The following is a 15,116-nucleotide window of genomic DNA, read 5'->3' as shown; positions in this document are numbered from 1 at the left end:
CAAACAAGGGGCCATTACTTTAGGAAACTGATGAAACCTCTTATATTTAAGGAGGGGTAGAGACTACAGATACCATGTAAAAATGGACAACTCCTATGTGATTAATTTCCATGTACAGACCCATCCGTGTATCTGTGTGTTCTTTCTCAAGGCAACATATAGATGTGTAGTGGGAATAGTTCTCTGTTTGAGAGGTAACCTTCAATGCAACCTTGTAAAACAGATGAACACAGCCGTATTTGCTCCTACGTTCAAAACTGAATATCTCCCAACATTTTAATAATAATCTTTCAAGCAAATCTAGAACAATTATACCAATAGTTTTCCACCACCCTTACCATCCCTATATATTCAGCCTGTCCACATTCCCTTCATCCTTCCCTCTATTTTAATCACTGGTATCTCTGCTCATACTTTAAAAGTGAAAAGCGATTCCAGATTACAGCAAACTCAATGGCCCAGCTCCATAGCCTGGCTCCTGTTGAACAAAGATAAAATGGGGAGAACCATAAGCCATCATGGGTTAAGATTAGGCACTACCAGAAGCCCAGCTTTTTTGTTTAAAAATAAAATAAAACAAAACAAAACAGGCTCTTCGACATGTTCCCAGCAGACAAGTCTTCACTGGCTTGGAGCACAAGGACTATTTCACAAAAACCACTGTGTTTGAATTTCTGGAGGCTACCCAGGCCATGAAGACATCCCTAAAAGAGAAAAAAGATACAGAAACTTAGAATTTTATTTATTTATTTATTTTGTATTACCTTTATTTGATAGAGACAGCCAGAAATCAAGAGGAAAGGTGATACAGAGAGGGAGAGATCCCTGCAGGTAGGTACCAAGGGCTTGAACCTGGGTCCTTGTGCACTGTAACATGTGCGCTCAACCAGGTGAACCACCACCCGGCCCCTATTTTTATTTTAATTAATTTTGTTTACCAGGGCATTGCTCAGGTCTTATGGTGGTGCAGGAACTGAACATGGGACTTTGGAGCCTCAGGCATAGGCATGGATACTTTTTGCATAACCATTATGCTATCTCCCCTGCCCAATATCTACTGTCTTTAATCTCTGTCTTAAACAGAGATGATTTTGTGTAGCATTAAGATAATAGGAATTGAAGGGCAGCACATCTAAAAGTAAACATATATTGGCAATCTTGATTTATTCAGTTTATTTACTGCTACCAGGGTTTCTGTTGGGGCTTGGTGCCTGCACAAGGAATCCGCCATTCCTGGTGGCCACCACCCCCTCCCCGTCTTTTATTTTGATAGGACAGACAAGCTGGGTTGAAGCAGACTGCTTCACCTCTTGTGACACTCCCTTCCATTCAGGTGGGGACTAGGGGCTTGAACGCTGGTCCTGTGCATGGTAAATATTTACTCCTCTGGGTATGCCAGCCCCTGGCCCCTTACTGAGTTTTTATTTATACATAATTAATGAGAGAGATAGAGAACCAGAGCATCACTCTGGCATATGTGATGTTGGGGGCTGAATTGCTTGGCTTCATATCTAAGACCCAGGAAAATTTGGGGAGGACAAAACTTTCAGAGCACCACCCCCCACTACGCCCGTTAGACCTGCTACTTCAATGTGCTGCTTACCCACGTATCCATTCCTTCTGGAATTCTAGTTCTAACCCCTTAAGCGATCTAACTGTACTACATTCATAGTCTCTAACAACTTAAAATGCCATGTTTTTAAAAAAGCACACATGATTACTGGGTTTGCTTTTACTTTTTACCTGAAAACTACTCAACTCCAGCTTGTGGTGTTGGGGACTGAACCTGGGACCTGAGGCATGAAAGTCTTTTGCCTACTATTGTGCTATTTCTCTAGCCCAGATGGTCTTTTAAGCAGGCAAACTTCGTAGTTTCTCTAATCTCACACATACAGCAACCTGCTCTATAGTAATACCTGAGTTAGAAGGTAGCTCATTCGAGATACACCTTAGCATGGAGCAAGCCCTAGAGCCACAGGGAGACATGCCTGGCACCCTACTCATTATATGAATGAGTGACAAAATTGGGCCCGGGAAGCCGTTCAGCGGCACTGGGCACGTACAAGGCCCTGAGCTCGTCCCCCAGGCTGCACTGAAGAAAAGCAAAGGGGCCAGACACTCACTCACCTGCAGTGCTTCACCACACACTCGTTGCTGCAGTACTCGTTGTCCCAGTCTTTACTCACAACAGGAGGGTTCTCACAGCCAGACCTCACACATCGGGGCTGTGGTGAAAGTGTCACAGGAGACCCACTGACCAATTCAACATCCATTTGTGAAGGAGATTCAACCTGAGAGACAGGAGCACCAGAGCAGGATTAAATTACTATCTACCAGGGCCGGTGTAATGACTCACTGGATAGTTTGCTGCTTGTCACGCATGAGCCCAGCCCCCAGCGCACTGAGGGACGCTTCAATGCTGTGGTCACTTCCATTCCTGCCTCTATCCTAAACAAACAAATGGAATTGCCAGCTACCTCCTCAGCTAGTCAGATGACCTCTGGGACCCACTAGAGTAACAGGCTGTACAGTCTCTCACATGTGGGGGGAAAGACCCAAGAGGGCACTTGATACGCCTTCTACAGCTGGCTTTAGCATCTTGCCAAACAGAATGACATCAAGATTCTTCCCATTACTGCTCTTTGATCTTACCACCGACTATTCCAGCCTTAGATGACATTCTTCTCAACAACACCAAATCAAAAGTAAAGTGTGAGTAGAGACCAGATCATCTCAGATTAGATTTAGAAAGCTAAGACAAAGTGTGATGCCATTGGAATAGGGGAAAGCTTGGATTTTTTTATATATATATATATTTTATGACTGGGGATTTCCCCTTTTCATCAGATGGCCACTTCCTATCTATATCTAGATACATGTCCTATCAGCCTTACATTCCCCATTAAAACATCAGACCACTTTAAACTTTTAACATCAGACCCCATTAAAACATCTGACCACTCAAGAGCTAGGAAAAAAAGATTTCCAAAATTGAGGATCCCTCAATAGATTCCTCTGAGAAATAACTTTTTAGGTCGTATCTTCTGTAGTTGAACTGCAAATATTACTTATGGGTAAGAGGAGTCTAGGAGATAAAGTCTTACAGTGTTTTTGATGAGGGGCACCAAGCCCTCATAATCTTTTTTTTTTTCTACCAGAGCACTACTCAGCTCTGATTTATGGTGGGGCGAGGGACTGAACTGGGGACTTTGGAGCCTCAGGCATGAGAGTCTCTTTGCATAACCATTATGCTGTCTACCCCGCCAAGCCTTCATAATCTTGCTTGCCAATCATCCAATTCTAGTAGCAACCCTACTTTTATTGGGCCACCCAGAAATGCCCTTATACAATGCAGCCAGCCTACAGATAAAGACATGGAAAGAGCAGCTCACCTCGGTAACTACATCTGTGATCATTTCACAGATTGTCTCAGAAGCAGTTTCCTCCACAGTGTGGATCTCGGGGCTGCTATTCATAGGTCGCTCTGGACTGCTTTCCATGACTGGCGGGACTAAGGTGGTCTGCATTTTTAGAGTGGGTGGAGGCACAAATTTGATCTGTAGCGGAGGGGGTTGCTGTTGTAAGTTTTTCCGAACTTTCTGAGGTGGAGGCTGCTGCATGGCCTGGAGAGGGGGAGGTTGCTGCAGAATGGTCACTTGCTGTTGAGTGGGAGGCTGAGGCATCTGTTGCAGTGGAGGGGGCTGCAGTCGGGGCGGAGGCAGTTGCATAGAAGCAGCAGCAGCAGCAGCTGCCTGCAATACTGAGCGAGTGACGATCTGGGCTTGCTGACTGGGCTGGATAGTAGCCGTACTGGTTTGGCCTAGTTGGAGCCCCCGGGAGGTGACCACCGTGGCTGGGATAACAGTAACCATCCCTCCCTGAGACATGGTAATAGAAGAGGGCAACATCTGCTTGGTAATAATCAACTTGGTGATATTGGGCTGACACCCAGGCCCAGGAGTTGCCTGGTTTGCAACATAGGATGAAAGAGTAGAGTTAACAACAATGGAAGGGGAAAGGGCGGGGGGCTCTGTTGAGGCTGGTACTGGCGATGATGGGTCCACAGTAGCCATAGGAGGTGGAGAAGGAGTCTGTGATGCTGGCGCTGGATCCACTTCCACAGTCTCTACAGTAGTCTAGAAGAAGTCAAAGGGGAGGGGACAACTTGTCATTGGTAGGTTTATTCTCTCCCTCAAGACATACTTATTTTAATTACCTCCTAAGAAAAGATATGGATTGGAGAGTGGCAAAGGGGGTAGGGGAAAACAAGAGAAAGGAAAGGGAGAAGAGGGGAGAAGGGGAAAGCAACTAACTGCGTGCTACTTTGGCTAGAGTAAACAAAATCAGAACTAGCAACATTTATTATGAGAAACAACAGGGAAGCTGTTACAATACCTTTAAGTTTCTGTGATACAATAGGCTCTGTATAGCTTTAGTGGTATTTACCTTTTTTTTTAATATTTATTTTCCTTTTTTGTTGCCCTTGTTGTTTTTCATTGCTGTTGTAGTTCTTGTTGTTGTTGTTGTTGATGTCATTGTTGGATAGGACAGAGAGAAATGGAGAGAGGAGGGGAAGACAGAGAGGGAGAGAGAAAGACAGACACCTGCAGACCTGCTTCACTGCCTGTGAAGCGAGTCCCTTGAAGGTGGGGAGCCGGGGGCTCGAACCGGGATCCTTACGCCGGTCCTTGCACTTTGCGCCACCTGCGCTTAACCCACTGTGCTACCACCCGACTCCTGGTATTTACCTTTTTAAAAAAAATTATTAAAAAATTTTTTTTATATTTATTTTCCCTTTCATTGCTCTTGTTTTATTGTTGTAGTTATTGTTGTTGTTACTGATGTCATCACTGTTGTATAGGACAGAGAGAAATGGAGAGAGGAGGGGAAGACAGAGGGGGACAGAAAGACACCTGCAGACCTGCTTCACCACTTGTGAAGTGATCCCCCTGCAGGTGGTGAGCCGGGGGCTTGAACCGGGATCCTTATACTGGTCCTTGCGCTTTGCTGCGCTACCACCTGACTCCCCAAAGACAACTTTGTAAATGTGGTACTGGGGAATAAACCCAGGGCCTTGTGCATTCATGATACCACCAAGTGGCCTCCCTGTCCAAGTTTTTATTTTATTTTACATTTTCAAAATTATTTATTCATAGCCAGAGATCTGCTCAGCTCTTGTTTATGGTAGTGACAAAGACTGAATCAGGGACCTTGAAGCCTTAGCCATGAAAGTTCTTTTGCATAACCATGGTGCTGTCTCCCTGACCGTTTATTTATTTACTAGTAGCAGAAAGAGAGGGGGTGGGGTTGGGGGAAGGAGGAAGGGAGAGAGCTAGAAAAAGAATATACCTTAGTGCTATCCTGGGTGCTACAGACTGAGCCTAGGATCAGTGTGATAGGCCATATATTGTATCTGCTAAATCATCTCCCAGCACCCCAAACTGTTTACTGGTTTAGGCTCTCACCAGCTGTGACTCTCCCAGTACCCCAAACTGTTTACTGGTTTAGGCTCTCAGCAGCTGTGACTCTCCCAGCACCCCAAACTGCTCACTGGTTTAGGCTCTCAGCAGCTGTGACTCTCCCAGCACCCCAAACTGCTCACTGGTTTAGGCTCTCACCAGCTGTGACTCTCCTACCTGACACTCTTGATTGTCTTTATAAGCAGCCAGAGCCTTCAGATATTCCTTCTTGGCAGCTTCAGTTTTCCTCTTATACACCTACAGGAAAGAGAAAGTGATGAAAAGGCTGGAAAATTTTTTTTAATGACGAAAGGGAGGAGTAGGGGAAAGCAGCAGTTCATCTCAATCTAATCACAAAAATAAATAAATCTATTATTATTATTTTTGTTGTTGTTGTTGCCCTTGTAGCTTCGCTGTGGTTATTATTATTGCCCTTGTTGACGCATTCGTTGTTGGATAGGACAGAGAGAAATGGAGAGAGGAGGGGAACCGGGATCCTTACGCCGGTTCCTGCGCTTTGCGCCACATGCGCTTAACCCACTGCGCCACCGCCCGACCCCTTTTTATTATCTTTTATTTGGATAGAGACAGAAGTTGAAAGGAAGGGGGAGATAGCAGGAGACAGACACAGAGACACTGCAGCCCTGCTCCACCACTTGTGAAGCTTTCCCCCTGCAGGTGGGGACCGGGGGCTTGAACCAGGAGCCCTTATTGTTAACAACCCAACCCAGTCTGCCACCACCCGGCCCCTCTGAAATTCCTCTTTAATGAGTACGCTTCTGAAAGCTAGCAAGAGAATAATTTACCTCTGTGGCAGAATTTTCAGTGACCACCAAGAACAGCCAGCCAGCTAGATACTTGCCACAATAACATTTCCGAAGCTAACATTAAACCATGTTTATTCTATAATCAAAATTTGACCCCAATACTTTTTTTTTTTTTGGCACTAGGATGTTGCATATATGTGAGTTCAATTTTCATTATTTTCATTTCAGAGAGAACAATAAGGAGAGATACCATGACAGCATCACTTCATTCTAGTAAGATGGTACTTGCACTTAAGTGTCAGGGCTCAGATTCAGATTTTGAGCATAGCAAGGTACATGCCCTTGAAGGAGACATTTCTCAAAGGAGTCTGCTTAGCCTGGTACTGTGTCTAGCCAGTATCCCTGTCCATTAAGGCATGTGCTTACCTGTTTTTGTTCCTCTCCAAGACTGTCCCACATGGAAGCCACAATTTTTGAAACCTCCCCAAAAGTAGCATTGGGATTCTGGCCCTTGATGGCAGCCTGTGTGTCACGGAAAAATAAAGCGTATGCTGAAACTGGCTTCTGAGGCTCATTGGGATCTTTCTTTTTTCTCTTCTTTGGGGCCTTCTGCTTTTTCCCTGTCTCCACCACAACTGTCTTCTGGCTGGGAAGTTGCTGTAGGAGAGAAAAATGAGAATTAGAGGAAGGAATAAAGCAAGTCTAGAAAACTGTAAGGAGGGCCGGCCAGGTGGTGGCACACCTGGTTAAGCGCACGTTATAACGTGCAAGGACCCAGGTTCGAGCCCCCAGTCCCCACCTGCAGGGGAAAGCTTCACGAGTAGTGAAGCAGGTCTGCAGGTGTGTGTGTGTGTGTCTCTCTCCCCCCTCTCAATTTCTCTCTGTCTCTATCTAATAAATAAATGAAAAATTGAAAAAAAAAAAACTGTAAGGAAAGGACTTTATATGGAGATTAGCCATGACACAAGGGTGAAACTTGCAGAAATGCTAAAATCAAGGCAACAGGGTTAAGACTCTAGTAAAGTGTGTGAGGACCAAAAATAGGAATTGGAAAAAGCATTATACAGTGTAAACTGAAAGGTAGAGCTCCACACCCAGAAAAGAGAGGAGATGGCAGAGTTAAAAATGGAGACTACACATTAGGCTGTGTTTGCCGAGAGTTTTATTCTAGAACATAACGGCAGACTTGATTTTGGCTGGGAATGCCTTACCCTCCGGAAATCCTCAACACCATCCTCGTGAAGTGAATTAGTAGGTGAGGGAGTAGTTGAAAGGCGATCCTCGGGTGACTGTGCAGGTGGCAGGATGGTGCCACCACCTAAGCTCAAGCCCAGCTGGGAACTCAGTTCTGACTGATCAATGGTGGTCAACTGGCTATGCCCCATCAAGCCAGATGTCATGTCTGTCATTGGTACATCAATCGTAACTGGTGGGTTGGCACTATACTGAGTTCCTATAGAATGGTCCAAGTCCTGAGAGAAGCAGAAGGACTAATTAAACACTAAATATATCCTTTTTGAAAAAAAATTATTTTATTTATTTATTCATCAGAAAGATAGGAGAGAAAGAACCAGATATCACTCTGGTACATGTGCTGCCAGGGATAGAACTCAGGACCTCATGCTTTATCTACTGTGCCACCTACTGGACAACACTAAATATATACTTAACCCCCCCACCCCTCAATCCAGGACAGTTTATAAACCCCCGGCTCACCCAGAATCTATCCTTGTTTAACCTTTAAGCACCGACTGTCACATGTAAAATGTATTAAGTCTTTTCTTCAAGTACAGAATTTAGTAATCAGTCACTTTGGTATTAAAAGGTCAATTCCAAAATAAAATTAACCTTAGAAGTTTTAAAATTTTGGATAAGTTAAAGCCTAAGTAAATGATTTAGTAACCTGGAATAGTGGCAATATATTTCTTTCTTGTACCCTTCAAAGATAATGGCTTTGTAAGTTGTAACATACAACCCTGATAAGTGTGGTCAGTGTTAAGAAACTGGCATTAAATAAAGCATGTGGGAGGCCGGGTGGTAGCGCAGCGGGTTAAGTGCACATGGTGGGAAGTGCAAGGACCAGCGTACAGATGCTGGTTCGAGCCCATGGCTCCCCACCTGCAGAGGGGGTTGCTTCACCATCAGTGAAGCAGGTCTGCAGATGTCTGTCTTTCTCTCCCCCTCTTTTCTCTATTTCTCTCTGTCCTATCTAGCAACAACAGCAATAATAATGACAACAAGGGTAGCAACAAAATAGGAAAAATGGCCTCCAGGAGCAGTGGATTCATAGTGCAGGCACTGAGCCCAGCAATAACCCTGGAGGCAAAAAAATAAAATAGAACCCCAGGATGTGAAAGCTGTAACAGGAGGGTAGGGAGGAGAATCCTTCCTCTATCCCTTCAAAAATCATAAATGCTCTTTGTCTCAAGAGTTAACATAGGAACTTTTACAGTCTTAAACTTTTTTTTTTGTCAGCTAGTATAGTGATTATGCAAAAGACTCAGGCCTGAGGCTCCAAGGTCTCAGGTTCAATCCCCTACACCACCATAAGCCAGAGCTGAGCAGTGCTGGGGGTTGGGGGGGGGGAACGGACACATACATACACACACACACACACACACACACACAACAAAAACTCAACCCAGTGCAGGAGGCGGCATAGTGGATAAAGTTTTGGACTCTCAAACATGAAGGTTCAAGTTCAGTTCTTGGCGTTGCATGTTCCAGAGTAATATTGTGGTTCCCTCCCTCTTTTTCCTACTAATAAATCATTTTTTAAAAATACAAAAAAACAGCAACAGGGACTGCGCGGCGGCACACTCCATAGAGTGCATATATTTCCGTGTGCAAGGATCTAGGCTTACGCCCCCCAGCCCCTATATGTGGGCGCAGAAGCTTCATAAGCAGTGAAAAGCTCTTCGATCATCTATCTACCCCTTTTCAGACTCTATCAAAAAATTAAGACTCACAAACACTAAGCTATTTTTCAAGTAAAACTGATTCAAATGATAAGTGTCATTTATCCAGGGAAAGTCAAAACCCACTTGCCACCAGAATGCGAAAGAATACTCGAGTGGAGCAAGGAACGGAGAATCATTTTGTCTCCCCCAGCACTATGTCTAGGAGCTTGGGTAAGCCTGATAATGTCATGCCCCTTACCATGGTCAAGCCCCCACTCAGGAGCCCCCCGCCCTGCTCCATCAAGCCATGGGTCATGCCCACAGGCATGTCCAATGTCTGGACCCCATACTGGGCTGAAAAGCTGCCATCCTGAGAGGAGGAAGGGTCAGCCAGGTCATCGAAGTGGCCAACCACATCTGAGACAGCCAACGAGGGGTCAGAATCCAAGGAGATAGGTGGGATTTCAAATTCTTCATCGCCCAGGCTTGGTGTGTGGAATGTCTGTAGGGGGGAGAAAAAAGTTAGTGAGAGAAAGAGAAGAACTGCATCCTGTACATAAAGAACAAAGCTCGAGGTGTTTAGTTCAGTTCAGTCTGCACCCTCTCTTTGTTACCAGATTCTTTTCTAAGAATATTTGAGGGGCCAGGTGGTGGCGCACCTGGTTAAGCACACTCATTACAGTGTGCAAGGACAGGGGTTAAGCCCCTGGTCTCCACCTGCAGGGGAAAGCTTCATGAGTGGTAAAGCAGGGCTGCAGTTCTCTCTCCCTCTGTCTCTCCCTCCCCTCTCAATTCCTCTCTGTCTCTATCCAATAATAAACAAAAAGATAAAAATTTTAAAAAAGAAATAAAAATGTTTCTTTGACCATTAAAAAGATGAAATTATATTTTCCTGGGCTAAAAGAAATGGCAGTTGAAGTAATTATAGTAAGCGAAGTAAGGAAGATAGAGGAGGATATGGGATGATCCCATTCATATGTGGAATACAAAGTAACCAAAAACCTTGCAAGCATAAAACTGGTCCTATGAAGGTGGTGGGGGTCGGATTACAGGTAGAGCTGCTTTCTTTGGTGGCCGGTGTGGTAAGTCTTATACATGTGGATAAGTATAAAATCAAACCTTATTTTTTAGTATTGTCAATCAGTGTTCAAACTGTCAACAAATAAAACAAGCACAGAATGAATCAAATAAGTTATGACACTGAAAACAACATTCCCATCTGTACAGCATTTTCAGAAAACCCTGCAACATCAAGGTTAATGGTAAGAAGAAAAAACCTGCGTAAGAGCTACCATCAGATGCATTCCTGGCATTGCTCTGACAAAGCCTTTTTGTAGTAGCGAAGGAAAAAGATTACTCCAGTTTGCTGAGGGCTGGAACTTGTCCTCTGAGCCCAACTCCCAATAATGTAATCTTTTACTCTGAAGTGGGGCCACCATCCACGGAACTCAGAAGATTTGTGTGTAAGATAAACTTATTTATTTATTTGCCTCCAGGGTTATGGCTGGGGCTCGGTGCCTGCACTACGAATCCACTGCTCCTGGAGGCCACTTTTTGTTTATCATTATTGTTGTTGCCATTGCTGCTGTTGTTATTGGATAGGATAGAGAGGAGGGGAAGACAGAGGGGGAGAGAAAGATGGACACCTGCAGACCTGCTTCACCGCTTGTGAAGCGACCCAACTTGCAGTTGGGGAGCCGGGAGCTGGAACTGGGATCCTTACGCCAGTTCTTGCACTTTGCTCCACGTGCGCTTAACCCGCTGCGCTACCGCTCAACTCCCAGTATTTTTACTCCATACGAGGTGGAGAGTGAGTCTGATATGAGAAAGAAAAAAGGGAGAACAAGAGAAACCAGGGTATGATTCTGGAACATGTGGTGCTGCGGATCTCACTCGGAGACTAAGGCATTCAAGTTCTGGGCTCTACCAGATGACCTATTTCCCTGGTCACCTAAAATACATTTAAACATTTAATATTCCACTGTGACACTCAAAAAACTAAAATTCGGGAGTAGGGAAAAAACACAATGGTTATGCTTTACTAAAGCTCAGAGACTCAACCCCCAGCACTGCTCTGATCAGAACAAAACAAAAACAAACAAGCAAATCCACCAAACCTAAACTAGTGGCATCTGCAGCAACAGAGCATTACAAACAATAGCAAGAGACTTTAATGTCAGAGAAGTCTGGACTCAAGTCCAAGCTGGGGTACTTACTACATAGTACTGGGTAGGTTTTCCTCATCTGAAAACTGAGAGTATAATGGTAATCTCTGAATAGCATGAGGATTTGTGGAATTAAGTACACAAAGCATCACATTGCTTGATACGCATAACTGTTTATTATCTGCTTTTATTCCATTGTTCTTAATGACATTAACACCGTAATTAATAGTAACCTGCCACTGCCATGATAAAAAAAAAAGTAATTGTGATTTTTGAGAGTTCAAATTCTTTCATCTTGATTCTAGGCAGACAGCATAATGGTTATGCAAAAGACTTCATGCCTGAGACTGAGCTCCCAGCTCAGATCCCCAGCACCACCATAAGCCAGAGCTGAGGAGTGCTCCTGTCAAAAATAAAAAGCAACTATTCTGAGATACGAAGATGATACTATCTGTTAATGGGAATGGAAAAAGAATGCAAATTCATATTCAAAACAAAAGCAGGGGCCAGGTGGTGGCACATGCAGCTGAATGTAAGGACTTGTGTTCAAGCCCCTGTCCCCACTGCAGGCGTCTCTCCATCTCTTCCTCTCCCTCCCCTCTCGACTGCTCTCTATCGCCAATAAATAAGGATAATGAGAAAATTAAAAAATTAGTTATCAGGAGTTGGGTGGTAGTGCAGCAGGTTAAGCGCACATGGCACAAAGTGCAAGGACCCCGGTTCGAGCCCCCGGGGCTCCCCACCTGCAGGGAAGTCGCTTCACAGGTGGTGAAGCAGGTCTGCAGGTGTCTTTCTCTCTCAATTTCTCTCTGTTATATCCAACAATGACATCAATAATAACTACAACAATAAAACAACAAGGGCAACAAAAGGGAATGAATAAATATATAAAAAAAGACCAAAAAAGGAAGAAAAAAAAAAGAAAGTAGGAACATAATACATAAGTGAGGTATCGTCTCATTCAGCTTTTCCTTTTGTTAAATTCCTGAATCAGCCTGAGGGGTTGCAGTTTGAGAATTAGTCTACAATCAAGAACATTTAGTTACTGAGATAACCAAAATATTAAAATATTATTTCCCTCTACTTTACCATTTTCTCATTACCAAAACACACAATCCACTATTTCTTTCTTGTGTAGAATACCCATTTTTATTATTTTTTATTACCTTTATTTATTGCATAGAGACTGCTAGAAATTGAGAGAAAAAGGGGTGATAGGGAGAGAGGCAGAGAGACAACTGCAACACTGCTTCACCACTTGTAAAGCTTTCCCCCTGCAAGTAGGGACCAGGGGTTCAAACCTGGATCCCTGAACACTGTAACATGTGAGCTCAACCAGGTGCACCACCACCTGGCCCCCAGAACACTCATTTTAAAGAAGTGTAGCTCACACCCTACGGCCCTAGAGTCAGCCCTTGGCACCAGCAGTTGTAGTACAGCAGAGTAGCATTACCTAAGGACTCAGATTCAATCCCTGCCAGCACTTTGTGCCAGAGTTGAGCAGTACACCAGTATCTAAATAAATTTTTAAAATATCTGGCGATAGCGCGGCGGGTTAAACGCACATAGCGTGAAACGCAAGGATCCACAGCATACGGATCCCAGTTCAAGCTCCTGACTCCCCACCTGCAGGGGAGTCGCTTCACAGGTGGTAAAGCAGGGCTGCACGTGTCTGTCTTTCTCTCCCCCGTCTTTCTCTCCTCTCTTCATTTCTCTCTCCTATCTAACAACGACGACATCAATAACAATAACTACAACAACAATAAAAAAACAAGGGCAACGAAAGGGAAAATAAATATAAAAAATTAAAAAAATAAATAGCAACTGTCCTGTAAATCATTATTTCCCTAACAATAAAAAGTTATCATGAAAAGTGGATATAGTAGGGAGTCGGGCTGTAGCGCAGCGGGTTAAGCGCAGGTGGCGCTAAGCACAAGGACCGGCATAAGGATCCTGGTTCAAGCCCTGGCTCCCCACCTGCAGGGGCGTCGCTTCACAAGTGGTGAAGCAGGTCTGCAGGTGTCTGTCTTTCTCTCCTCCTCTCTGTCTTCCCCTCCTCTCTCCATTTCTCTCTGTCCTATCCAACAACAATGACAACAATAATAACTACAACAATAAAACAACAAGGGCAACAAAAGGGAATAAATACATAAAAATAAAATATTTTTAAAAAAATGGATATAGTAGTGACCAGGAAGTGAAACATGTTGGTGTAAAATATAGAACTTGTGTTCCTGGGGGTTGGGCGGTAGCACAGCGGGTTAAGCACACAAGGCGCAAAGCGCAAGGACCGGCATAAGGATCCCGGTTCGAGCCCCCGGCTCCCCACCTGCAGGGGAGTCGCTTCACAAGCGGTGAAGCAGGTCTGCAGGTGTCTTTCTCTTTGCCCTTGTCGTCAACAACGACACCAATAATAATAATAGCTACAACAATGATAAAACAAGGGCAACAAAAGGGAAAAAAAAAAAAAAAAAACAGCCTCCAGGAGCAGTGGATTCTTGGTGAGATTCACAACCCTGCAGATGATGAACCGGGTTCAGCACACACTGCCGCGGAGATGCCACTCAGCAGAGACCCGCGGTGAAATGAGAAGCACCCGAGTCTCAGCTGCCGAGCATTTTCCACAAGTGTCACCCACTTGGCTCACCCTCCCCCCCTCCCTGTGTAGACCAGAAAATTGGGTTTTTTTTTTTTCTGTCTACTTTTTCTTCTGCTGCGCCTAAGCACGAGGCCACATATCGACAGAGGGCCAGTGTTGCAACAAAAGTACTTCCCACAAATACACAGGCACCTGATCAGAACCGTCGTCAGATGCCCCGGCACCCGCATGCGATCGCGATCGCACATCCCAGTTCGGGTCCCTTCACGTTCTCTGGCCGCTGCTCCCTCTCCTCCCGTCACCGGCAAAGGCGGCCAACACCGCGCACGGAAACACCAATAACTTCGAAAGACAATCACCAGCGAGGAGACGCACACGGAACCAAGACGTCCACGAAGAGCTCAAGAGTTAACAGCTCAGCTATGCCCCAGGCAGGGAAACTCTTCACCCCTCGCCTCAGGTTTTTTGTTTTTTTTTTTTTTTTTTTTTTAGCTAAAGCATGTTTTGTTTTGTTTTTCCCCCGCAGTGATCCCTAACATAATAGTAGCTCAGGCCTGTCCCCCCACTCTGCGGCCCGCTAGGACAGCAGCTTCCTGGGCCTTCCCTGAACCATTTATTCACAGGCTCTAAAAGCTGAGGCCGCTCGATCCCGCCGCCGCCGCCCCCGCCCCGCCGGCAGGTCGTGCTCACCTCGGCCCCCGACAGGAAGGGGTGAGAGGGCCCTGTGATCGTCAGGTAATTGTCATTCCCTCCGGGAAACTGGAAGCCAAAGAAAGTCACGGAGACACAGAGAAGACAGAGAGTTAGACGCCGAGGGACGGATTCTGACTCCGACCGCTGGACAACACTCCCCCCCCCAGCCCCGGCCTCTCCCCCACCCCCTTCAGCCGCCGCTCCGCCGGCTGCCCCCACCCCCGGCTCCCACCCCCTCGGCCGTGTACTCTCGCCAGTCTCCTAGGAACTCGGGTTTTTGTTTGTTCTTTTACCTCCATCTTCACACAACGGCTCCGATCAGTCTCAATCCCCTCATCGCTCCCAGCGTCCCCACTGGCTTCGGAATCGCGTCACTTCCGCAAAGACGAGCGTCGCTTTCTGCTGATTGGAAGGAGTTTCGGGGGGACTGTGGAGAGTCAGGGCCCCGGAAGGTCGAACAGATGGGCCAGCTAGTTGTTGCCCCCTGGCGGTTGGTGGGATAATGGCATGTGGAAGTGTTCGAGGCGTTCCCG

General features: G+C 45.5%; 1 protein-coding gene across 1 annotated transcript; it reads right to left on the bottom strand.

The window, feature by feature from the left end:
- Window positions 1-25: 25 nt before the first annotated feature.
- TOX4 (TOX high mobility group box family member 4) lies at window positions 26-15,011 on the bottom strand. Its single transcript, XM_016194634.2, has 9 exons — window positions 14,877-15,011; window positions 14,581-14,649; window positions 9,386-9,628; window positions 7,438-7,698; window positions 6,653-6,883; window positions 5,637-5,717; window positions 3,393-4,136; window positions 2,128-2,291; window positions 26-704 (listed from the first exon to the last, which is right to left on the bottom strand). The coding sequence occupies exons 1-9, from the start codon at window positions 14,880-14,882 to the stop codon at window positions 644-646; spliced, it is 1,860 nt and encodes a 619-aa protein (XP_016050120.1). The 5' UTR covers window positions 14,883-15,011; the 3' UTR covers window positions 26-643.
- Window positions 15,012-15,116: the final 105 nt, after the last annotated feature.

Source organism: Erinaceus europaeus, chromosome 16, assembly GCF_950295315.1.
Source record: "Erinaceus europaeus chromosome 16, mEriEur2.1, whole genome shotgun sequence".
NCBI lineage: Eukaryota > Metazoa > Chordata > Mammalia > Eulipotyphla > Erinaceidae > Erinaceus > Erinaceus europaeus.
This window is presented reverse-complemented; position numbering and strand designations above follow the sequence as displayed.

What these genes read in the sequence shown, in the direction of transcription:
- TOX4 (XM_016194634.2), bottom strand. An exon ending in TTGGAGAGGAACAAAAACAG is followed by an intron (nt 5,718 to 6,652) that starts GTAAGCACATGC and finishes TCTTTCCTGTAG; the next exon opens with GTGTATAAGAGGAAAACTGA. An exon ending in AAGACAATCAAGAGTGTCAG is followed by an intron (nt 4,137 to 5,636) that starts GTAGGAGAGTCA and finishes GACTTCTTCTAG; the next exon opens with ACTACTGTAGAGACTGTGGA.